We start from the raw sequence: 24,466 nt of genomic DNA on the forward strand, positions 1-24,466 counted from the left end.
GTTTCTGTTTGAAACACTAACTCAGTGTTGGAGAAGCCACCCTTCCTTCCTTCTCATGGCTCCTGACGTCAGGAGATGCCGACACTCGCTAAACTAAGCAGTGGTTTGACCGGACAAATGATTCATTTTTTCATTAAAACATTCTGTTGATTATTTTTCTAAAAAAAAAACCTCAAACTTGAACAGAAATGATTTCTGAAAAACGATTTCAAATTGCTGTTTGTGTTGATCAGCGCTGCGATCGACTGCAGGCTGCGTTACGTCCGTCTGCTTTCGTGTCCGTTTGTGCAGCAGATAAAAGACAGACTTGTGATGATGGGGCTTGCAAGTGTGTGTGTGTGTGTGTGTGTGTGTGTGTGTTAACTGTGGGAATGAGTGTGGAATGCTAGTGGGAATTCTGGAGCTCGGATGAGAAAAGCTCATCAGTGAAGGTCAGAATGTGTGTTTTCTGTCTGTGTGTTTATGCCCTGACACATGTGAACCAGTCAGCTCTCAGGAGGATGAACATTCAGAGGAAGTGCTTCGGAGTGTGAGTCAGACAAACATTTTGTGTGTTTGTGTTGCTTCATGACTTCAAAGTGACAGTTTGGGCTGTGGATGAGCCGCTCCAGCAAGCGACTTAAAATCGCGATGCATGTGTGTTATGTTGTCGTTATTTAAGCGTGGATGACAGACGGGTCTGATTATTGGAAATTTCAAACCTCGCCCAGGTTTGCTGAGGCATCATTCTGTGAATGCGCTTGCTTCGTCCTGACCTGGTAAAATACACTGATGTGCTACTAGATCAGGTATCTGCAGGTGTGAAGGAAGAGGAGGACGCAGGAGCTCAGGAGCATCTTTAAATGAACAACAAACAACACAAGTGGATAAAAAAAAATAGTGTTAGAAGGCTCATACGGGTATAATGTGTGTGTGTGTGTGTGTGAGAGAGAGACTGAGAAATGCGGCGGTAGTGAGAAAAGCTGTGCTGAGCTGAGCAGAATCTGTGTGATAAGAGAGATCAAAACACCCGGAGACCTCATCAGCCTTCCCAGCATGCTCCCTGCTGATCCACCTGATAACAGGCCAAGAGGCCACGCCCACTCTTTCTGTGTGTGTGTGTGTGTGTGTGTGTGTTTGTTTTACTTCTATTCACTTCAAATCAGTTCTGCACCAGATCAGTTTTGGTTTGTTTTGCCTTTGTATGTATTTATCATGAGTCCAACTGTTGTTGTTAATCTAAAGAGCTGATCAGCCAATCAGGTGCCTGCATTTCATTGCATTTAGTCATGCAGACATGGGCAAGACGACCCGATGAAGTTCAAATTGAGCATCACTGTGAGGAAGAAATGGGATTAAAGTAAGTTTAATCATGGCATAGTTGTTAGTGGTGGATAGGCTTTACTGGGAATTTCACCCACAACCATCTCCAGGGTTTACAGAGAATCATCCAACATGCCTCACTGAGGTCAGAGGTCAGAGGAGAATGGACGGACTGGTTGGAGATGACACAAAGGCATCAGGTCGTCAGATAATCACTGGTTCCAACCAAGATCTGCAGAACATCATGTCTGAACACACAACAGGTCCAGCCTGGAAGCAGATGGTCTCCAGCAGCAGAAACCACAGCGGGTTCCCTCCTGTCAGTAAGAACAGGAAACTGAGGCTACAATTCACACAAGATTCATCAGAACTGGACAATAGAAGATGGAGAAACGTTGCTGGTCTGATGAGTCTCCAGTTCAGCTCCACATTCACATGGTAGGATCAGAATCTGCTGGACAACATGGATCCATCCTGCATGATCAATTGTTCAAGCTTTTAATGGTGGAATGGTGTGAGGGATACTTTCTTGGCCTATTTTTTACCAACTGAACATCATCTAAACACCTCAGCCTACCTGAGTCCTGCTGCTGACCATGTCCATCCCTTCATGAGCACAGTGTAGCATCTTCTGATGGAAACTTCCAGCAGGATGATGCACCATGTCACCATGACGATGAGTTTATGGTCCTCCAACGGCCTCCACAGTCACCAGATCTGCATCCAGCAGAGCAGCTTTGGGATGTGGTGGAACGGGAGATTCTCATCATGGATGTGCAGCAGCTGTGTGTAGCTTCCTTTTTTCCTTCCCCCCCCCCCCCCCAAATCTTGTTGAATCTATGACACCAAGAATTACGGCAGTAATTCGGCACTCCTCCATCCTTGTAACCAATAAAGTGGCCGGGGCTCCGTATAGCTGGCTGTGTGTGTTCATGAGGCCGTCATTCTGTCCTACTCTTCAGATAACCTTTAAGTTTGGAAGCAGTATTTTGTGCTACATCCAGAGCTCATAAAAACATTTCCTTTAACAAAGTGAAGGTTTTCAGATGGTCTGCAGGTGTCAGGACTTGAGCGGCGAGCTCAGAGGGGTTTCTCAGGATGTCAGCAGAAATCCTCTGTTAGATAATAAATCAGTCTGAATTTTACTTCTCGTTGAGCACCAGCAATTTCTCCCGGCAAAGCTCAAAGCAACTTTTCCTTTATTTAGGCTGCGTCAGCTGGAGAGGAACAGCTGCAGGCTCCACTTTGACTTGGACTGGAAAGATTAAGGACATTTACAGGTTTTACTATTGTTTGATAGGAGTTTAACCAGAAAAAGCTTTAAATCTTGTGCTCAAACAAGCTATTTTTGTTGTTTAGATGTGTGCTGAACGTTGTTTAGATCAATCAAATCCATGTTTGGGACACAAACATAAAATATCTCAAAACTGCGCTCATGTTGGGACCTTAAATGTAGAAAATGCCTTAAAACACCACGAGAAAATGCTCTTATCAGGTTCTCCACTCTTAATGTGTCTGAGCATCTTTGAATGCACCGCATGGGAGAGTTTCTAGAGCTAAATGTGTCCACTAACTCATGAAATTACAGTTAATTAAATTTTAGAGCTGAATCCAAGTATTTGCAGAAATGCAGCGTATTCTATTTGCACACTGAGCCGAACCGCCAGGTGTGTGTGTCTGTGTGTGTGTGTGTGTGTGTGTGTGTCATTGCCTTGACATTTAGACGGACAGGGTTCATCAGCTCAGCAGAATCAGCTTTGACAAAGAGAAAGACGTCCAAACAGGAGTTCTTCCCCAATGTCTGACTCTGTTTCTCTCTCAACAATGTAATATCCATGCAGGGTTATGTGGGTCAGTGGGGCTTTACTTTCCCTGGAGACTACAGCCACACACACACACACACACACACACACACACACACACACACATGCACTTAATTCCAGCCTGTCTGCCTGGCTGGTTAACTCTCTGCATGACGTCATACATTTTTCATAAAGTCTGCGCTGCGTTGTCAATATTCCATATCTGCTATTGACAGGCTGGTGGGAGTCCACTGTAAGAGGTTGCTGCTCCCACTTCTCCCTCCCCCTCTCTGGCCTGTAATTAAATTAGCTCTGTCTGCAAATGACAAAGGAGCAGTCATTTGGGCTCTGCTTAGAAGGCGAGTAGCTGCACTTAGAGCGGATATGAAGTTAAGGAGGAATGCGCTGAGCTGAGCTCGGTGCTGCTCGCTGTGCAAGCGACTGGGAGAAATGAGGATGCATGAGTCCAGTTCAGGCTCACGCTCTGAAACCCAGTCTGCAGCTGGACCAGTGGTCAGACTTTAACCTTTAGTGCCGCCACACACACACAGTCATGGCGAAGCTTCATCTCCATTACCGTCTCCCGAGAGACGCTGACTTCTTTTGTTCCTTTAATCAATAAAACAATAATGAGATGTTATATAGCGCGGTCATGTTTACCTTCTCAGTTTGCACTCAGTGCCCTAGGAGATTTTTTTCTGTTATTTCATTAGTCAGGTGTTTTTTGAGGTTTCAAAATATTGAAAAATGACTTTTAATGATTCAGAATCAGAGCCGATGCTCCAAGGAAACCTGCTTTGTGTCCGATTTTTATCAACTTCAACTGGCATTTTTTTTCTCATTAGTTGTATTGAAACCGGCTGGGTGACATGTTAAATGTACAGTCCTCAAATGTTTTCACACCCTCCCATTAATGGAGAAAAACAGAAAGAAGCTAAAATTTATGAAAACCATTACATTATTTTCTAATTCTGGTTCAATAGAAGGATTTTTTTTTTAAAAGCAAACAAATATGATCAAATAACTTATGAAAGATGTAACATATTTTAATATTTTGATGTTTCCACTCCAGTCAGATGTTTCTGTTCCTCTCAGACTTCTGCACCTGCTGGCAGGTATTTTGTCCTCCTGTTCATCAGAAAAGTGCTTTCATTTATCCAGGATTGTTTTTGTTTTTTTCAACTCAAATTTAATTTAAAAAAAAATAAAATAAAACCAGTATCTTAAATCACTAAATCATAATTCAGCAAATTTTTATTTATTTATTTATTTTATTTATTAAAAAAAAAAAATAATAATAATAAAAAAAATTTAATTAAAAAAAAAAATTAAAAAAAATTTTTTTTTTTTTAAATCAGCAAATTTTTAATTATTTGTCCTATTTTCAGTCTCCAGTTATTTGAGTAACTTTTGTAAATTCAGCCTTTTCTTTAGTGAAACAGTATGAATACATTTGAGGACGACTGTAACTGTGGAGTTAAACCTCATTTAGGTTCTACACTAAATACACACTGGACCTTCTATCCATCTCTTGGATATTTTGTTTTTTATGTTAACTGTGAGAAAGCTTGTGGAGTCGCAGCCAGATGGAGCAAATGCAGCAGTACCACCGGAAACCATGTTGTTCGTCGTCACACACTATAACTTGTGTCGTGTGCCACAAGTGTAAGGCATAAAGAAGAAGCTGTGATGTGTGTAACGCTGCACAAACCACCATCATTTACTGTGCTTCCTCTTTCTACATCTCTTTCTGAGAATGTTCTTTATTGTGTGTTTTTGTCCACCATCTTCATGTTTGTTTAAAATAGAGAGATTCAGTTTTGGCTTTTTTTTTTTTTTTTAACTGATTTCCTATATATGGATTTTGTCCAAAACTTACTGATTACTGAAATCAATTGATACTGATATTTTTGGAGTAACTTGTGCCAAACAAACAAAAATATATGAAAAACTATACATCTATACATAGATCTATACAACTATACATATATGACACCGTTTATATTTTGTCATGTTAAGTTAGAGGTGATGTAGCTAAAGAGTTTGACATATAATATGTGCACGTTGTGTAAAATTTGTCATTTAAAAAGGTAAAACCGATATTTTCTGATATTGCATTTTAATGCCGATATTGGCTGATGATATCAGACATCTCTACGTAAAAACTAACGTGAGACCTTGGACGTGAACTCTGCATTTCTAACAACCATGCAGCTGGAAAGGATGCATGGAAGTACGGGGACAGTAAAGGTTAACAACATCTGACACAAACAGTTTTTTATGCATGGAAAAGGACCATAAATCAGGCTTTAGATTCATAAAATCACTTCAGCTAAGTTACTGTTGATCTGACATTTACAGAATGTCATCGAACATGTCGGGACCTCAGAGTTCACACAACCTATCCATCGATACGGGGAACTGCCTGTGATTGGCAGGGACAATGCTGACCAAAGTGTCACCATTATGAACATGGTGATTTCTCATGAACCCATTTCTTTTTGGTGCCTACATGTGATTGTAGCAGTGGCTCTTACATGACAAACAGTTCTACACCAAGCTGTTGCAGCACTTCTTTCTTTACATTGTGCTTTTAAGCTGCCAGACCCTCTTCTAATCTTTTACTCTGATCTTGTGCAACACATCTTCATGCTTTCTGATGCTTTTTCAGTTAGAATTCATCTTTAAAGGTAGTTTTTTTTTCTTGTTTGTAAAGCCACTGACCTGTAAATCATTTGAACAACAAAAAAAGGTGCATATTTTAGGCCTGTTGCAAAAACACGGCGTTCCCTTTGAGTTCCAGCTATAAAATATGCCAAAGGAAACAGTCTGGATGACATAAAATAGTGATTTTGCACCAACACGTTGAGATATTGCATATTTAAAGCACAACATGAAGAGTTTTGCACAGTGATGCATTTATTATCATTAAGCTAAAACCCAAAAATATTGAATTGCATGACACGATCATGACAATATTTCCAAATGCTAAAACTTTATCAGTGAAAATGTGTCATTAATGAACAAAATAAACATCTTCTGACCTCCATCTGTGCAACACAAAGTCATCATTCGACCACATTTAGGATCAGGAGCAAGACATTTTATTGTATACACACTTAAATATGTCTCTAAAAGAGAGACGACTTCACCAGTAGGTGTTCATGACAAGCAAACAGCTGTGATCATGCTCAGAAGCGTTTGTTTACTTGCTTAAATGTAAAGCATATAAACACACCTTCTTATTTTTCTGATTTAGCAGGTTTTTCAGGATTTTATGCAGATTTTAATCCTTTATGTTGACGGGAACTCGACTCTGCTCTGCTTTGTTAGTTTGTTTGTTTGCTGACAGAAGTGTTGCCTTTTGCTTGTGTGCTTGCAGTGCTCCCTACCTGCTCGCCGCTGGACTTCCACTGCGACAACGGCAAATGCATCCGCCGCTCATGGGTGTGTGACGGAGACAACGACTGTGAGGATGACTCGGACGAGCAAGACTGCCGTGAGTACACATCCTCTCTGCTTGCAACATAAACCAGTGGTTGTGGTGACATGGACACTGTGTGCGCCGTCTCACATTGATACAAAAACCCACACTGGACCTGCTCTGTCAGACTGGAGGGGGTGAGTTATTGAAGTGGACAGATGTTTGAGGCAGCCATGTGCAATGACATGTTTGTTCTGCTGCCTTTATGACCCACTCACAAACACACAAAGTCGCATGAGGAAACACAGTGTGGTGAGAGCTCAGCCGTCTCCACACGAAAGCTTCAAATTCTCCTTATTCTGTTCCCTCTTTTTCTGATCCGGTGTTTGTGTGTGCATGCTCGCCCCAAGATACCCGTCAGCTGCTGGCCGGGCAGAATGTGGCCCACAGTGGCTGAAGAGAGCAGCGAGTCTATTTCTACTGCCGGGCGAAATGTGCGTCCCGCTGGGTTTCTGTCTTTGTGGGGATCATGTCCACTTCCAAGGCGAGGATGTTTTTGGAAAAGGAGAATATCATCTCTGTTTAACACTTCCAGGAAGTGATGTTTCAGAGGCTTATGAGGCATTCACCAAAGCGTGTGCACGTTCCCTCTGAAATAGAAATGTTAGTTGAGCCTGGGAAAACGTCTGTCAGGCCACAAATCACATTATTCTGCACGGGAACACGGATTTTCCAATGTTCAATGAGGACAAATTAAAGAACAGAGCGGTTTCTGAGATGTCTCAACTCCTTAACTTTGTCGTTACTCTAAGAATCAGCTGACACGGTGAATGCCAAAACTCACTAATGCAGAAATTAAAATAAATAAAGCGGCTTTTTTCCTTACCTGCCCCACAAGGTAGATTGATTGCTTCATAAAGGCCCGATTTGTGAAACCCTTTTCCTCAATGCCTCTCTGTTGTTACTGTTGTTGCATAGCAACGGATGTGTCTCATGTCTTTCTATTACATGTTACACTATATGTGTTTAGGTTATCCTTTGTATGTAGTCACACATAACTAAACAGAACCTGAAAAGAACAAAAAAAGATGAATAAAAACTTTGTGCAATCAACAGATGTTTATATTTTAGTTTCTAAATTCACCGCAGTGATCACCAGACTGCCAATCAGAGATTTATCCTGCCTTCACAAGGCTGAACTGTCTGTTAAGCATTAATAAAAATGTCTACTGTCCATTCTGTTGTCACGGATACTAACCTGCTCTCTGTAAACTCAGTCGGAAGTCTAGGAGTGTGCAGAGTAACACGGCCGTCAGCTACAGTAAGGGAGAGGAGATGCTACAGCGGTCCATTCCCGTACACTGCCGATCCTCCTGTCTGACTGGCGCACATTAAGGGGGAAAGTTCTGTTCCCACCTCTGACTGGCATTTATGACCTCACTAGCAACCTCACCTGACCCTTATAGCATGACATGGACGGCATCATGACACTGTACGGTACCACCCACCTGAGAATGAGGTTGTGTCCTAACCGGAAAGATAAGTGCCCTGCAGTAGGAACAGTCCTCAAACTCAACGCTGTTCTCACTCCCTGGATACTCTCACCAACATCAGCATGGATCCGATAAGCAATGAGATCAACAAAAAGGCATCTAAAGGTTTGGCTTTGCATTATATCAGCATGAGGATCCTCATAAGTGAACAGAAAGGTTGAGATGATTTCATGTTTCCAATCTGAGACATGTGGAAGGACTCTCCAGCCTCATCATCCATGATGCTGTCCATCTGTTTGGAGATTAATCACACACTGATCACGATCCAGATGAACACAACACGAGGGACCATACTCTGTTTTCCAAGGAAATAAAGTTATGGTCCATCATAAACAGCCACTATTATCGTGTTTCAGAACCATTTATCACCAGTAATTTCCTTTTACTGGCTGGCTGCTTTGCTGTTTGTGACGTATAATGATCAATTTCTTTTGTCGATTTGAGGAGATGTAACTGTAATGGTCAGTTACTGTTTCCTTAAAGGTAGAGTATGCAAGATTTTCAATATTTTCAAAATAAATTAACTAAAAAAATAACTACCATCATAATTAGATAGTTTTTTAAACATGTAGGTTCCAGTCTGTCCATATTTGATGCGTTATTAAATTATAAGTTTAATTAATGACAAAGACCCTTCTTGAATGTTTTCTGACCAGTAAAAAGAAAAGTACTTTTTTTCCACCAGTAGGGGGAGTATAAGCCCATTTATTGCAGAGCAGCTCTGAGCTACAGCTCACAAGCGATTACTGCCGTCATTGGAGCTGGCAAGGAGGAGGGGTGAGGGGTGAGTTTTGCTAATTACTGCCAACCTGTGGTCGTTTGTGGAGGTAGCAGTTTTGTGGTTTTGCTCACAACCTGGTGTTTGCCACCTGGTGGTGGAAAGAATCGCCTTGAAATCTAACATACTCTGCCTTCAGAATCAAATTAAGTCAGTTTTGATGTCCAGAAAATCATGGAGATCAACAATAACCCTGAAAAAAGCAAAGTTAAAAAAAAAAAACTTGTGAGAATCAATCTTGGCCAGTTTCGGTGGTGGTGTCAGTCAGCGATTGGTCTCTGATTTGCTAGTTCTGTGTGCTTCATCTGACTGGTTGGAGGGCTTTCATTAGACTTTTTTTCTATGGACTGCTTCTAGATGTTATACTTCACAAAGACAACATATAAAACACAATTCAAGAGCTTTTTCATTTCGATGAGCTTTTCTTGTTGCTCCACCGTCAGCAATGAGAAGAGGACCTCCCTGTCGGGCTGCTGCGAAAACTAAACATGCTAATGAGTTGTGAGAGAAATGTCTGATTAACCAAAATATGCAGTAAGTCAGCCGGAGGCTTCTGTCTGCGAGGCTACATCAATTTGTCTTGCTTAGTTTTGGCCACGTGGAATTTGAGAAGATCACAAAATCTTTATTGTGGAAGCGGCTGCAGCCTGGTAGAGCCGTCGGGTCGGCGCTGTCCGCTGTGGCTGTAACCCTAGAAGCTGCTGCTGGGTGCGGGTGGAGGAGCCATTAGGCAAAATAATGAAGTGTTTTGTGTTTGGCTTACTTGGGACTGACAGGATGACATTTTGACCTGATAAAGGAGCACTTAACAAACACTCGGATATCATCAGAGACATTTAGATTTATTCCCTGGTTACCATGAACGTCTGTAACTAACCTCAGAGCAAGCTATCGTTTGTACAGGTGTTTTATTTTCACCTCCAGCTGTTTTTATCCTCTAATTCACGGTTAAAATGAGGTAAAAATGATCAGGTGACCATCTTAAATTATACAGATTGATGAGGATTTGAGGAAGAAGCCACAAGAGGTTAAACAAAAACAAATAAACATTGAAAACTGGCTGAAAATGGAAGTTCCCACCAGTCGCTGTGGTTTTTTTCCCTGCAACACCTCGTGGGTTGTGTATACAGCAGCGACAGGCAGCCTCTTTGTCTCCTGAATGCTGTTCCTTATCCATCATCCAATGATATCTCCTCCTCCTCTCTTGACCCACATACGGTATCGGCAGCCAGACACTGAATCGCTTCCTGATGGGGGGTCTGTCTGCTCCAAGCTGGTAATGAATTTTTCATCCTCATGCCCAGTAAATTTGCTCCACTCCACTCCACTCCACTTTTTTTTTTTTTTTTTTTGCAAACTACTTATTATTTCATGCTTCTTTCTATCTTTCTCTTCATTTTTGACCAGGCTCTGTCTTTCACTTCCCATTTTCTCCATAAAAATCTATATAAATATATATATTATCCATCCACCCCTCGAAGGAGACACTTTATTTCATTATTCAGAGACGGGGAGACAATCCTCCATGCTCGGCCGCAGCTGGAGCTGTCTAGAGTCCAGACAAAGTCTGAGGTGTGTGTTTGAACATGAAATCATTCTGAATTATTGAAGTTTAAGAGACATTTCATTGGGGGTGGGGGACATCATTTCATGATGTAAACACACACACACATATATATATATATGTAGGGCCTGGTAATGACTCCCTTTGGCCTTTGACGTTGGGCTGCCGTGTGAGTGATGAGCGTCTTGAGGGCCTGTTGACCTCTGACCTCTCTCTGTTTGCCTCACCAATGGAGGGCAGAGACGATGGAAGAGACGGAGAAAAGGAGAGAATCAATTATTGCAACCTGAATAATAGATTAAATGAGAGTGTTTGTTTGTCTTTTGTGCGAGGAAAATGAATTTTTTATTTGCAACCTTTCAGAGACTTCACTGAGTTAAATTTATTTATTCTTTTCATCTCCAGAAACGAGTCAGTCAGATTCCGTCTCATTCAATTTAGTCCAATTAAAATCCAGTTAAAACAAATTCTTTATCCACATTTGTATCATTTATGATGCTGTGTTCATTTCGACCAATTCATCACAAGTAATTGCCTTGCAAAGGAAACCGATGGATGGCATCCCCATCCTGCGCATGCATGGGATATTGGGTGACTCTTGGAAGAAAAAACTTCCTTTTTAACAGGCGTTTCAAATATGATTTAAAGTACCGTTACTTGTCAGAGGTAAATCTCAAGTAGGCCCTTTTGCAATAAGCAATAAGTAAATTAATCGCACAATAAGGGAAAATGCATGCAATAAGTTTGCCAGACGCAATAATTTTTATTTGTCTTTCTTTTCTGCCGCATTTGTTTTAAGACAATATCAACTAAACACGGCAACACAACAAGCTTCCAGTTGCACTTAAGCCCATGAAACAGGCTTGCTCCATCTTCCCAACAGTCTACGATCACTGTAGTGTTTATTCGACAGATTAAACACAAACATGACAGTGGAAAATGGTGTGGACTCGGACAGCGTGGTTGGTAAAGCAATGCTGCCCTTTAATATTGTTAAAAAGGTGACATTTTGAAGAATGTTGCAAACATTTCAGTCAGTATGAATCGCCTGGATGAACATTCATGTTACAAACTGCAATTTTACAACTTTACAATGACATGAAAAATTGCATTTTACCATTCCACCTCTGGTACAGTCCAAACATGTCCTCTTATATGAGCTTTACCGTACACTATGTACCTGTGTTACATGGTGTTTAGAAACCATAAGTTCCAGATAACCATGTTGCCAAACCGCAGGAGAAATCCTGATGTGTTTTAGCAGACTGGGGACTGGATGAGTCTAGTCTGCACATCAAGCTCAATGTTCTTTAGAGATTAAAGTATGTTGAACTTTGAAACGGTGTACTTGCATTATTATAGCATTATTGTTATTTTAGTTGAAAATCGTCTCAAAATGACAACAATAATCACTCAGCACAATAATATCAGCTATCACGATCATTTCTGAGATAATTAATCGCATGGCAAAATTTGTTACCGTGACAGGCCTTATCTTAAGGTTCCTCGCTGTAGTTCTGTAAGAAAAAGTTGTAAACATTTGACTTTTTATCTTACTGTAGGAGAAAAAATGAGTGAAAAAGCACAGAAACACACAAACATCCAACATGGTTTCATATTAATATTAAATATAATTTATTATTAAATATTTTTAAGATTAGAATTTAACCAAAAATCTACCACCAGTATACCTGAAGTGCAGACAAAATTAATAATAGCATTAAATAATATAATACCTAAAAGATTAAACATTTTACTTACAAAAATGTATGTTTGTAAAATGTGTTTTTTTGTGAAAATATAAAACAGAATCAGTGTGAGAATAATTGAGGACAAATCAGTAAAATGATAAATAGTTGTATTATATGTATTGTAATTAACTACTCATAAATGTGTCTTCTTTTGTGGATTGATTTTTATTTTTCTTTTTTGCCGTTTTTCTTTTCGTCTAATAACTTTATTTCCCCTGATTGGACTATTTTCCTTCTTGCTGCTCTTAAAATTAAAATGCAGCTGCTGATTCCTGTGTTGGACCTGAAACCATTTTCTTACAACTCAGTCTTAAAAAAAAGAAATCATTTTAATGCATAATGTAACCATGCATAAAATTCTGCTTACCGCAGAGGAAATGGCTGCCTGTGTAAATTTTCTCTTCCCCTTTTCTTCCATTTATCCCTGTTTTATGGCCAAATTCCTCATTGTGTTGAAAAGAAAAAGATGTTTATGAAGCTGGACTTCTGCCTACCTGGAAAGAGCGATGTTGTTCCGTTTAATTCAGACTCCATCTAAAACACAATGCACCCAGAATGAAACTTTTTCATGGGAATATAGAAGTAAACAACATCCACAGCGATCTGGAGAACACATCAAATATTTACCAGTACATGGACTGTCTGCCCTGCTGTCATGTCACTGATGTGTCTGTGTATTGTTTCCATTCTCCAATCCAGCAGAGCAAAGCTGATAAACCTCCCGGTGATGAAGAAAAACTTCATCATCTTCTTTCACATCAGCTGTCTGAGCATCCTTCTGTCTCCGTCTCCCTCTGTTTGTCTCAGCTGTCTCACCCTCACTCATAGCTGTGATAAATTATAGATTACCTCCTGCCAGGGGCCATCCATCATTGCTTCTTCCTGACAAACCTGTTAACTCGGCTCCAGATAAACACACCGCCGCTCCGCCATCGATTCGTTGGTAACGGTGGAAGCCGTTGTTTGGTGGGGAGGGTGATTCAAGATGCAAAGAGAAGCAGTTTGTCAGGTTTATACGGCGAATGACCTCGTTACTGTGGAGTGGTGGGGAACATTGGCCTTCAACCTGCAGGTTTTCCATGTGTCCCTGCTCCAACGCACTATGTTAAATTAATGAGTCACTGTGTCGATTTTGATAGGCTGTTGGATCCATGTGAGTTTTTTAGGGTGTGTTAGAGCAGGGACACATGGGAAACGTGACCAGGGTTCCCCACCACTGATTCAGAGGATGGCCGCCCGATGACCCGTTTTATATGTCGAACAGCTTTGGTTTCATTCTGTTTCATTGTGATGATCTGCTGTTACGGTTCAGATGCGATCTCACATACAAAGTCACAGTATTAAGTAATCATTATGATGGTATTTAATATTACAGTTAATATTGACATTAATTAACGGTGGGAATCTCTAACATCAAGTCAACAAACTGGCTGATCTGACCAAAAAGGGACTAAAGTAATCAGTACATAGCTAAGTTGTAAGGCACAAAGAAAAATTAACTTAAACATTCACAACTCACTAAATCATGTGTGGACAACAATGGTCCTCTAAGGTTGTAGTCCTGCAAGCATTCAGAGTTTTTCTGCTGCAACACAGCTGACACATCAGACTTAAAGCTATAGCTGGTAATCTTGCTCAGAGACATTTTTTTTTTTACTCTGGGTGAAGTGGTTCCTCATCCTGATAGTAGTCTGTACATTTTTGTTAATCATGAACAAGAAAAAAAAATATAGTTAGACCCCTCAGTTTACTGTAAATCTGTAAAAACTCTGACCAATCCAAATGTTCAGACCCAAATGGAGTTATTCATTTCTTATACTTCATAAGCTTCTTCTCCCGGCTCCCCTCCTCTCCCTCCAGCAGCGCATACCTGATAGCCACACCCTATTCTATTCTATGCTATTTTATGCTTTTCTATGCTATTCTAGTCATTTAGCAGACGCTTTTATCCAAAGCGACGTACATATATACCCAGATAGGCACATCGGGGGGCAACTTGGGGTTCAGTGTCTTGCCCAAGGACACTTCGGCACTCAGACTCGACAATTAGCAGACTAGTGCTGAGTTTGATGTCAAGCTCTGCACTAGTCTGCTAATTACCCATTGATGTGAGTCAAGTGAGTTGCAGCAGAAAAACAACTCCAAACAACTGCTGGACTGTGGTCCTTGAGGACTGGAGTTGCTCTACATGAAAGGGAGAAAGAAGAGAAGACTACCTTCAGAAAATGCAACTCAAGACAGCAGGGACTCCTCTCATCATCAGTCCAGGCGACTCCCAGCCTCCAGCCAACTTCTAATGCATGGACCGTATACAAACCTAATGCAAACAGAATTATTCTACTTCAACAAGGTGACTAAAAAGCCAACTAACTGGCTGCATCCAATTGGTAACCACTTTTGTTTAAATGTGCTGATAGAAATGCAAAAAGTTTGTAAAAATGAAGTTTTTCAAAGGGTCTGTACAAGTAGCTGTAATAATAAGCTGAACAGAAATTGGTTCAGCATGTGGCATGTGGTCATGCTGCCGTCACACAAGTCATGATATTTACCTACAAGTTGCAAAAGACCCCAGACTTCTTCACAGTTCAGCAAGACACCGCCAATGAGCATCAAGCTTCCTCTTCAGTTGAAATGGATTCAACTGTCTTCAACTCTGACTTTTACATTTATACAAGAACTGTTATTAATTCAGAAGCTTTGTTAATGAGGACATTATTAATGTAAGTCAATGTGAAGTCGGCTTGTTCACCAGCTGTCTGGCTGCACTGGTAACCGGCCGATTTCTGTCTGAGCATCTTGGAGCTCTACCTGCAACCTCTGAAAAGTCCTTTTTGTCCCTGAAGACAAAAAAAAACCCATCTGTTTTCATCTTTCGCCTCCGTACCAGCCTCAGTTTTAGTTGTCATGTGAGGAACGTGGATTTCTGTTTAGTACCTGTTGATCTCTGAAACTTACCTTGAATCTTTTCCTCCATGCAGCTCCCAGGGAGTGTGAAGAGGACGAGTTTCACTGCCTGAACGGCTACTGCATTCGCAGCCTGTGGCACTGCGACGGCGACAACGACTGCGGCGACAACAGTGATGAACAGTGTGGTGGGTAGTCAGAAGAAGATGCACATGAGCAGAGTCATGTGAGCACATATTCCTCTTTCAATACCTGTGTGTTATTCCCCGCTCCAGATATGCGTAAATGTTCAGACAAGGAGTTCCGCTGCACAGACGGGAGCTGTATCGCCGAGCACTGGTACTGTGACGGGGACACGGACTGTAAGGATGGATCGGACGAGGAGAACTGCAGTAAGCGTTTCAGAATGTGTACGAGTGTGTGTGTTTATAAGACAACGGTGGTGGTTTGTGTAGACGTGGTGTGGTGCAGTGCCGTCCAGCAGGACCAGTACAGGCAGGCAGGCCTGCAGTTGGGTCACATGACACAACTCAAACAGCAAGCTTCATGAAAAGGAAATGCTGACCTGCAGCGACGTCATGATGGAAGATTTTCTTGCTAAAATTACGGTGAGAGAAACAAGCAACATTAAGTAAGTTAAAGTAAACTTTATTGTACCATCAGGGGAAATTTGTCTTGAGACACGATAAAGATACTTCTGCATTACAAAATAAATGACACATAATAAAACCAAGGAAGTGGTGTGACAGGACATAATCAGTGCAAGTTGTACATAATAAAATATGCAAAAAAAAAAAAAAAAAAGCATACATATACTAATACATATGTAATGTAAGTACAATGCAAGAAAGGAGATATTTAATTAATAGATTATTAGAGGAAAGAACTGTGGACTGCGGCAGGGATCCGCAGCTGGAAGCAGTGTTATACTATTAATGTATAAAATCACATCAACACGTCTTCAGTCTTACTTTTTGAACATGAGCAGAGAATTAGTGAAAGAAGGAAAAACATGGATTGTTTCAGACTTCCAGCTTTCCTTCAGCAGAATAGCAGCTGCTGTTTTAAACACACTGGAAGAGTGAAAATAAATGTGTGTGAAATGATGTGAGGGTTTTTCTACCGGTGCAACGCCTCCACCTCACACCAAGTCTGCAACATTTGAGCAGCAAAACTGTCAGAATTTATTCGTACTTTTTTTTTTTTTACATCCGTAGAATGCATCATGGGGCTGCACGCGGCTGTGGAGGTTAGCAACGCGGCGTTGCAGCGAGAAGCTCGCTGGTTTGAGTCTCGGCTGGGGGAGGGTTCACACAGTGGCCATTCTGAGTAGAGTTTGCATGTTTCCCCATGTGTGTGGGTTCTCTCCTGGTACTCCGGCTTCCCCACCAAAGAGATAAATGTTAGCTAAAAAGGTCACTTAAGACTGAATGCAAGTGGTTGTTTGTCTCTGCGTTGGTCCTGTGATGGACTGGTGGCCTGTCCAACATGTTCCCTGCCTCCCCAGGTAACTGCTGGGATAGGCGACCCTGATTTGCTCCAAACGATACAGAAAATGAAGGAACTATGTAACGCTAGCTGAACGGTGCTTAACTCATCCTGCTGCTCTGTGGGAACTACCTGAGTCGTACATGATCAGCAAACGGAAAATGACCCGTTTCTGTCACACAGGCAAAATGAACATCTTGTAAACCAGTTACTGAACATTTACCTTTAACTTTAGAGTTAAAAGCTGGTGCTTTTCCTGCAGGCTGCTGAATTTATGTCATGCTTTCAAGCTACTGAACCGTCCCCTACAGTGATGCCGTAGTCACCTTTACGGTTCAGACTTAATTCTTCATGGAAAATTATGGTTTTGAGGGATTTTGATTAATAATTAATAACAGTGTTTAATTGTTCAACCATCCTTCGTGTCCTTTGAACCGACCTCCACAGGACAGAAGGGCTTTGTCTGCCGTCCTTCTGAAACTCTTCAAGCTCCATATAACTTCACATAATTCTTATTTGTGCCGACTTCTTACTTAATAAAACAGGCTAATCATCTTTATAAGATTATATATTTGATTTAATTATTGTTAAATTATTGCAGGGAACAAATACAAATGCTGTGTGTGATTTAGAATAAATTTAACAGGGTTTTTAATTGGATTATAATTAGATGGCTAGCAATCTGTACAGTTGTCATAGAGGCAAATTACTTGTTGACCTTTTATTTTATGTTAAATAATTTAAAACAATTGAAATAGATTTAGAAACTGAGGTAAATAGTTCAAACTGAGTTTATTTCAGGTTTGAGCAGCGTTATTTGTAAAATGCAATCAACCCCGCTGCTCAGTCTGCAGCATCCCGGCGGCGAGAAGAGAAAAAAAGATGAAGATTTTCCAGCCGCATGTTAACTGAGACCTCACGGTAACATCTTTAATCCTATCGCGCCGTCATCATCGCTGTCTTGATAGAGCCTCGCCTTCATCTCGTGTATAGTTTGATATTCTCAGCAGAGTTGAGTCAAACTTCAAAGAGGTTCTGACAGCCGACTGCTGCGCCACGTTTCCCTGCATCTGCTTAACGTTTGTGTGTGTGTGTGTGTGTGTGTGTGTGTGTGTGTGTGTGCAGCCTCAGATGTGATGACAGCCACCTGCAGCGTGGAGGAGTTCCAGTGTGCGTATGGCCGCTGTATCCTGGACATCTACCACTGCGACGGAGATGACGATTGCGGGGATTGGTCGGATGAGTCGGACTGCTGTAAGTTTCCCGTCACCAGGATATGCACACTGTGGCGTCCTGATTTGACCTTAAAATCTTCTTCTCAGACAGCAGTAATGTTCACACTGGTACTTCAGCGCACCTCCTCAGTCTTTACAACCTTAACCTTGGTCAAACTCGATCATAACAAGTTTTGTTTTGAGAAACTCACACACACATACATGCACAGATACACTCTGAGACGTGCAGATCCACGGCAGGGCTTCTGTCTCACTAAACAGCCTCTTACACAGAGGATGAAGACAAAGCTCCTCTGGGAAAGGAGCTTTGTTGTGTCTTTAGATGAGTTTCCTTTCTCCCCTCTGGAAGACGTCTCCTGCTCTACCCCCAACCTTTCATTCCCTCCATCCTCTTACAGCGAATCATGTTCATGTTTTACAGCTTTGTGCACAAGTTTAACTGGAGTTTAAACGTACATTAAAGGCTCTGAACATGAAGCTTTGGTACAGTATAAAGCTTGTTTTTGTGTGAGGTTGCAGCCAGTGAATACAGTTTGCAAAATGAGCCAACGGACCAACGACGAGGATATTCAGTTTAAAATCTTAACACACAGACTTGGTAAAACAGTTAAGAGGCTTAAAGTGTGTGAGCTCAATAAATCTTTGCAGTTATCCTGAAATGGCTTCAGAAATGGTTACACACCCGACCACAACTTTATGAAATCCTTTTCCAGTTTGTAGTAGCAGCATGTTTACCATCCAGTCTGCAACCACATGGAGCCATGGCATGATGGTGCATCCTGTGAGATGTGTTGAGAGGATCTATGATTTCATCATCTTTATGAGGTAATTAAGCTGGTTTAGCTTCGCACTGGGACTAAAAGTGAACCGTTAGCTCGCTCTGGTCCTGCAGGTGGAGAAATAGGCTGGTTGCCTCCATGTCAGACGTTGTGATCAGTAAAACTCTGTTTTTTAAAAGTAAATGCGAGCTATGCGCTTGTGAAAATGGGTGTGTACACGCAGGAGTTGTGTGTCTGCTGATAACGGTGACCATGATGTCAGTGGATGTTTTCTGCTTTGGTCTTTGTTTTGTTTCAGTGTTTTTTCACCTGTAGGAAATGTTTTATACATAATGTGGACTAGTTTCATCCTGTACTCATAACTAAAGAAAACAGCTGCTCAGGTGGTCGGAACGCTGTTATTTCTAAACTGTGTGGTTAATCTGCTTACACATCTCAGCTTGCTGTACAAGGAGGCGGAGCCAAAGCACAGCAGAGAGGGACGAACTGCCAAACTGTATTCATTCACATTTCCACATCAAGTCCTCTCCTTTTCCAGTTAGCAAAATGTTTTAGCTGTTGTTGTCTCAACTGCTCTGACACATGACGATGAGTAGAAATGTGTTCTTTAAAAAGAAAATGCAAACTGTGCACAGTCATGCAGCCGTGAGCGCAGCACCATCAGAGAGTTTGTTCCTACACGCAGAAGGACGTTTGACTGAGACGCTCTAAAAACACCTCAACCGCTCTGCTTTGTGCGCCGACACATGGACGTCCCATTTCTTGGTGTTCCAGAGGCAAGTGGGGCCGTTTGTAGAGGTGGATGAGCCTTACAGGGAAAAGTAGAAGTGACGAGCTGGATGAAGAGTAATTGGGTCGCAGTGTCAAAACAACTTTTGTCTTTACGTTTGGTCTCAGTTTCATGACTTGACGTTCCGCTGTTGGCAGGTAGAGCTGAGGAACAGCTGCAACTTGACAGCGTCTGTCATAACTGGAAAACGCTCGTCTGTTAGATACCTTCTGTCAGTGTCTCGCTCTCTCTCTCTCACACACACACACACACACAGTGACGCCACAGTCCTGACACACACACGATCATGTTTCATTCTCCTCACTTCAGAGGAGCTGCCTGCTGCTTACAAATGCCTCTGCATCTCCATCCTTGTTCTCTCGCTGTGGTATCTTGTGTTAGTTTTATTCGCTCATTGTCTTACACTATCTCCTCACACACACACACACACACACACACACACACACACACACACACACACACAGAGTAAAAAGCAGTAGTTTCCATGTCTTTGATGTGTTTATCTGCAACGTGATAACCACCGCTTCAAGCTTTTGTAACATCGTTTGATCATCTGAAAGGTCATGTTATTCCTCTTTCCCTGCTTTCTTCCCACATTCTGCTTTTTTTTTAAAAGCTGCTTCACTTCTCAAGTGTTTTAACATCTTTTCCTCTTTTTCTTACATAAACTGTCTTATAATGGGTGACAGCAGGTGAAATTACGGCACATAACCAACCCAAAATAACAGAGTGTCACCACACAGCGTGTCCACACACAGTCTGTTTGGGTCTTTGAAGAGAAACTCCAACATCCTGTCAGCAGAGTTGGGATGAACAATCCGACTTCTTTCTCCATTTGCCGCTGCCCTTCGCTTAGAAACTGCCCATTTATTTGTGTTACGAGAGAGCATCTTGTGAATTCTCCTTCATAGTTTGTGGATACACTCCGCCCCCCCCCCCCCCCCCCCCCCCCCCCTCTCCATCTCACACACACACACACTCGCAGAGGAGGCATTCCTCAGAGGCATAAGACAGCCCATCCTCAGACAGCATTCCTTGGCATCGACTCTCCAGACACATGAAGGGCGCTTTGTTAGAAAAGGAGCCTCTCTCTCACTCCTTCTCCTTTGCCTCAAGTGAATGCACACACACACACACACACACACACATATATATATATATATAAACACACATACATTCAAAAACACTCAAAATTGCATACCTCATTACCACACGGAAACCACCGATACTGCTGTGGGCTGCACTGCTAAGCACATGAAAGCGCTTTGTGTGTGTGTGTGTGTGTGTGTGTGTGTGTGTGTGTGTGTGTGTGTGTGTGTGTGTGTGTGTGTGTGTGTGTGTGTGTGTGTGTGTATGAGACTGAGAGATAAAGGACGGGTGAATCATTTGGGGGTGTGTGCACGTGGGCATCGGTGTGTTTGTCCCACGCTGATTCACTCGCCTCTCTATCTCTGTGTCTGTCTGCCTCGCTCTCTGCGGGAAAGCCACCTGCTGTTTTGATCATCTCTCTCTTCTCCTTCCCGGCCGATACGAGACGCAGGAATGCTCCAAGCTCCGCAACATCTTTTTTTTCTTCTTTTTTTTCTTTTTTTTTTTAATCCACCCCCCCCTCCATGACAAGCTCGATGAGAGCCAACTCCTGCTGAAACACGTTGCAAACTCCGTCTCGCGCGCACAAGCCGAGGATGTAAGATGCTCGCGCTCGATGGCGCTTTAATCTTCCCGTACTCCTACGTCCTCATTTGCTGGCAGTTTGAGCTTCACTTTGATCTGCTCACACGGAGAGAAATCGCTCAAAGTTCGGACAGCTATGATCTCTCATCCAGTGATCAGGAAAAGTTGCAAATAAAAACGGCTAATTTATGTTTTGTGGCAAAAAGGAAGGAAGGCCGATTTAAATGACTGGATATTTACTTCATTTCTGATCCGTGAAGCTCCTGGGCAGCTTTCAGAGAGGACAGCAGGCTCCGCAGCTCATGGTTAGGATCTGATGTCAAACAGGCTTGTGAGAAACCTGCCATGTCTGCAGTCGTTACTTAAGACAACGACCCAGGCGGTGAGGAGGTCATCAGCTGGTTAAAAAGCAGCCGCAGTTCATACAAAATACACAATCCTAATGAATAAATGATATTCAGCAGCAACATAGTTGGAGTTGTTTTCTCTTATTGTGTTTTTAAGTGTTGTATCACTGCGGTTTGTTTAAGTTTTGAAAACCAAAGTTGTCCCATATGCAGGGGCGGATTAAAAGTGCACAGGCCCCTGGGCCCAGAGTGCCCCATGGGCCCCACTTCCCCAGTGCAACTTTGTGAAAATTGTGAATGATGCAGCGTGAAACGACATTTCTCAGCCAGTGGTACCAACAGCAGTACACTAGACACCGTGGTGTAACTATCTGGATTTTATGTACATTTTGTTTTATGTCCAAACTGCTGGTGGATGGTCTATGTGGGCCCCACTAGTCTGTAAATGGGCCCCAAGTGGGTGTGGGCCCCTGGGCTTGTGCCCATAATGCCCATTGGATAATCCAGACTTGCCCATATGATTCAGGAATGTCTGTGTTCAGCTGTGTAATGCTGTCGGATGGAGGGAAGCTCATGGCAGCAAAGCCACAAATGGCAGAAATGAAAAGTTGTTTCGGGTCATTTTGGTCGTATAGCATCACAAGAGAGACCTGGAAGAAACACCGTCTGTATGGACACATGTGAAGCGTCAGAACTCTTCATTTTGTTCAGAATGAATGAGCAGATAGTTTGTGCTGCTTTGCATCATCAGGCCAGCAGAACAGCTTCTCATCCCTTCATATGGGACTTTACAGCCTGAAGACTGCCAGGTTTTACTTCAGGTAGACTGAGATGATTTATGCATTGAGGTTATTAGAACAGGCAAAATAAATTTGCTCAGCAGAACACAGCATCCAGAACATCAGTCTGCTTGCTTAAATGCTGGACAAGACAAAAAAAAAAAAAAAAAAAGAGGTTATTAGAACAGATTTTCAATTGAAATTTAAACAAATCACCCAGTTTCTGCAAAATACGGAATATCTGGACCTAAACTGTCTTTGAAATCTCTTCCATAGAAGAGACCTACCATTGTGTATGAATGTGTTTCTCTCTTCCATTCTGATTTAGCTATTTATTACCAGTTTTTACAGCTTTTACAACTCTCTGCACTTCTTTTCATGTAACGCCTCAATGTGTTCCAGCGTTGCTTTTAGACAGAAGGATCATTGATGTTATCAAAGAAATATAAAACCTCATTGTATACATCTATGAAACCAACTTCTTTTGCTGTGAAACAGCCTTGAGTTGTTGATCCAATTTCCTTCCATTATAAATGTTGCTTTCTTCATTCTGACACTAGTTTCCAGTTTAAGGGAAACTATCTTTTTTTATCATCTGGCTTTTCATCACTTACCTTGGTATCATTTCAAGCTATTTACAGACTCAAACAGGTTAAACTTCATTTTAGAAACAGGAGGAAAAGATTTTTTTCTGAATGTTTATTTATAGTTTTTCAGTCTATAGTTGTCATTAAGATAAGTAAACTGTATTATTATTGCAAACCCTGGATTATTACCACAGAAGGTGTTTGTGCATGGTGATGCATCAATGTAGGACGTTTAAGTCACTCGGAGGTGATGGGACTGGTGACTTTGTGTGTATTCGCAGCTTCCCATCAGCCCTGCAGGTCGGTGGAGTTCATGTGCAGCAGCGGGATGTGCATCAATGCTGGGTGGAGGTGTGATGGCGAGTACGACTGCGACGACCAGTCGGATGAGAAAAACTGCAGTGAGTCTTTTGGTTCAGAACTAACGACGGAGTCTTTTAAGCATCCTGCAAACGGACGGATATTTTCAAAGGAAAATATTTTAGATTCCTGAACATTTGTGTGTTTATAGCTTTCAGCACCTTGTGTTCATTCACGTGTTGCTGTGTGCGTGCGTGTGTGCGTGCGTGCGTGTGTGCGTGTGTGTGTGTGTGTGTGTGTGTGTGTGTATGTATACCCCCTGCAGCCACGTCCATGTGCACGGCCGACCAGTTCCGCTGTGGAACTGGACGTTGTGTCCGGTTGTCATGGAGATGCGATGGTGAGGATGACTGCTCGGATCGCAGCGATGAGGAGGGCTGTGAGAAAACTGGTAAGACCCGTAGTTATCTTGTTTTCCGAGGCTAAATATAACCCAAGCTTCCAGCCGTAGCCATGACAACAGCTCAGAACAAGCCTCCTCTGTTGAGATACTGTTTCCCCTTTTTTTTTTTTTTTCTTTTCCCGGTGAGAAGCACAGTTGCTTTTTAGGTTCAGACTGATTGTTTTGGCTGCAAGCTGAGATTGAAATGATGGAAAACAAGCAGAGAAAAGAAGAAAAGTTTCACTCGGATCCTGGTTTCTATTTATGGCTCTATTTACTCCCAATGAAACATGAAAAACACCGATTATTTAACAGCTGTACTGTATTTATCCTCTGTATTGTTGTGGTGTAATCTGTTTGCAGAGGTTAAAGGAAAACACTCCTACCGTCTCAGTAAACGTGGATGATGACGGCTACAACTGTTTTTGTGGCAACATGTCAGGCATGAATAAGGAGCAGAGTGGGAGATTCTGATTTTACTGGGATGAAAAACAACAACAAATGACAACAACGTTTAACACGCTTCATCATATCTCCTTCCAGAGAATCCTCCTTGTGCTCCTGATCAGTTCCAGTGTGGGAACGGGCGTTGCATCGGCCAGAGGAAGGTGTGTAACGAGGTCCACGACTGCGAGGATGGGACTGATGAGCAGCCACACCATGACTGTCGTACGTATGATAAGAAAATACATGAATGAGTCTGCAGGAAGCCAACATTACTGTTTTATTTTCTTATTAAAGCAACGCCGCATAACTTTCCAGCCTTAACATTCTGATCCCTCACTAGTCTTGATGCCGCTCTGGCATTCACTACACACACTCTTACAGCTTTCATTGGCCTGCAGAGGCAGAGAAACCGGTTTTTTTTTCCAGCCTAAAACATGATGTCATCTGGAAAGAAACACAAGAAGTCCTAGCTGGAGGAAGAGACAGGAAGGGACAGAGGTAGAAATAAGACAAGTCGACT

The 24,466-nt window shown here is 42.0% G+C and overlaps 1 protein-coding gene across 3 annotated transcripts in view; it reads left to right on the forward strand.

The window, feature by feature from the left end:
- lrp4 (low density lipoprotein receptor-related protein 4) overlaps positions 1-24,466 on the forward strand; it is a 139,728-nt gene that overhangs the window by 80,628 nt on the left and 34,634 nt on the right. For all 3 annotated transcript variants that reach the window (XM_079240913.1, XM_079240911.1, XM_079240912.1), the window contains exons 3-9: positions 6,487-6,603; positions 15,153-15,266; positions 15,354-15,470; positions 17,692-17,820; positions 23,039-23,158; positions 23,383-23,508; positions 24,043-24,168. In XM_079240913.1, the coding sequence (XP_079097039.1) occupies positions 6,487-6,603; positions 15,153-15,266; positions 15,354-15,470; positions 17,692-17,820; positions 23,039-23,158; positions 23,383-23,508; positions 24,043-24,168 (849 nt within the window). The remainder of the gene's footprint in view (positions 1-6,486; positions 6,604-15,152; positions 15,267-15,353; positions 15,471-17,691; positions 17,821-23,038; positions 23,159-23,382; positions 23,509-24,042; positions 24,169-24,466) is intronic.

The sequence above is a fragment of the Telmatherina bonti genome, assembly GCF_933228915.1.
Source record: "Telmatherina bonti genome assembly, chromosome: 1".
Taxonomy (NCBI): Eukaryota; Metazoa; Chordata; class Actinopteri; order Atheriniformes; family Telmatherinidae; genus Telmatherina; species Telmatherina bonti.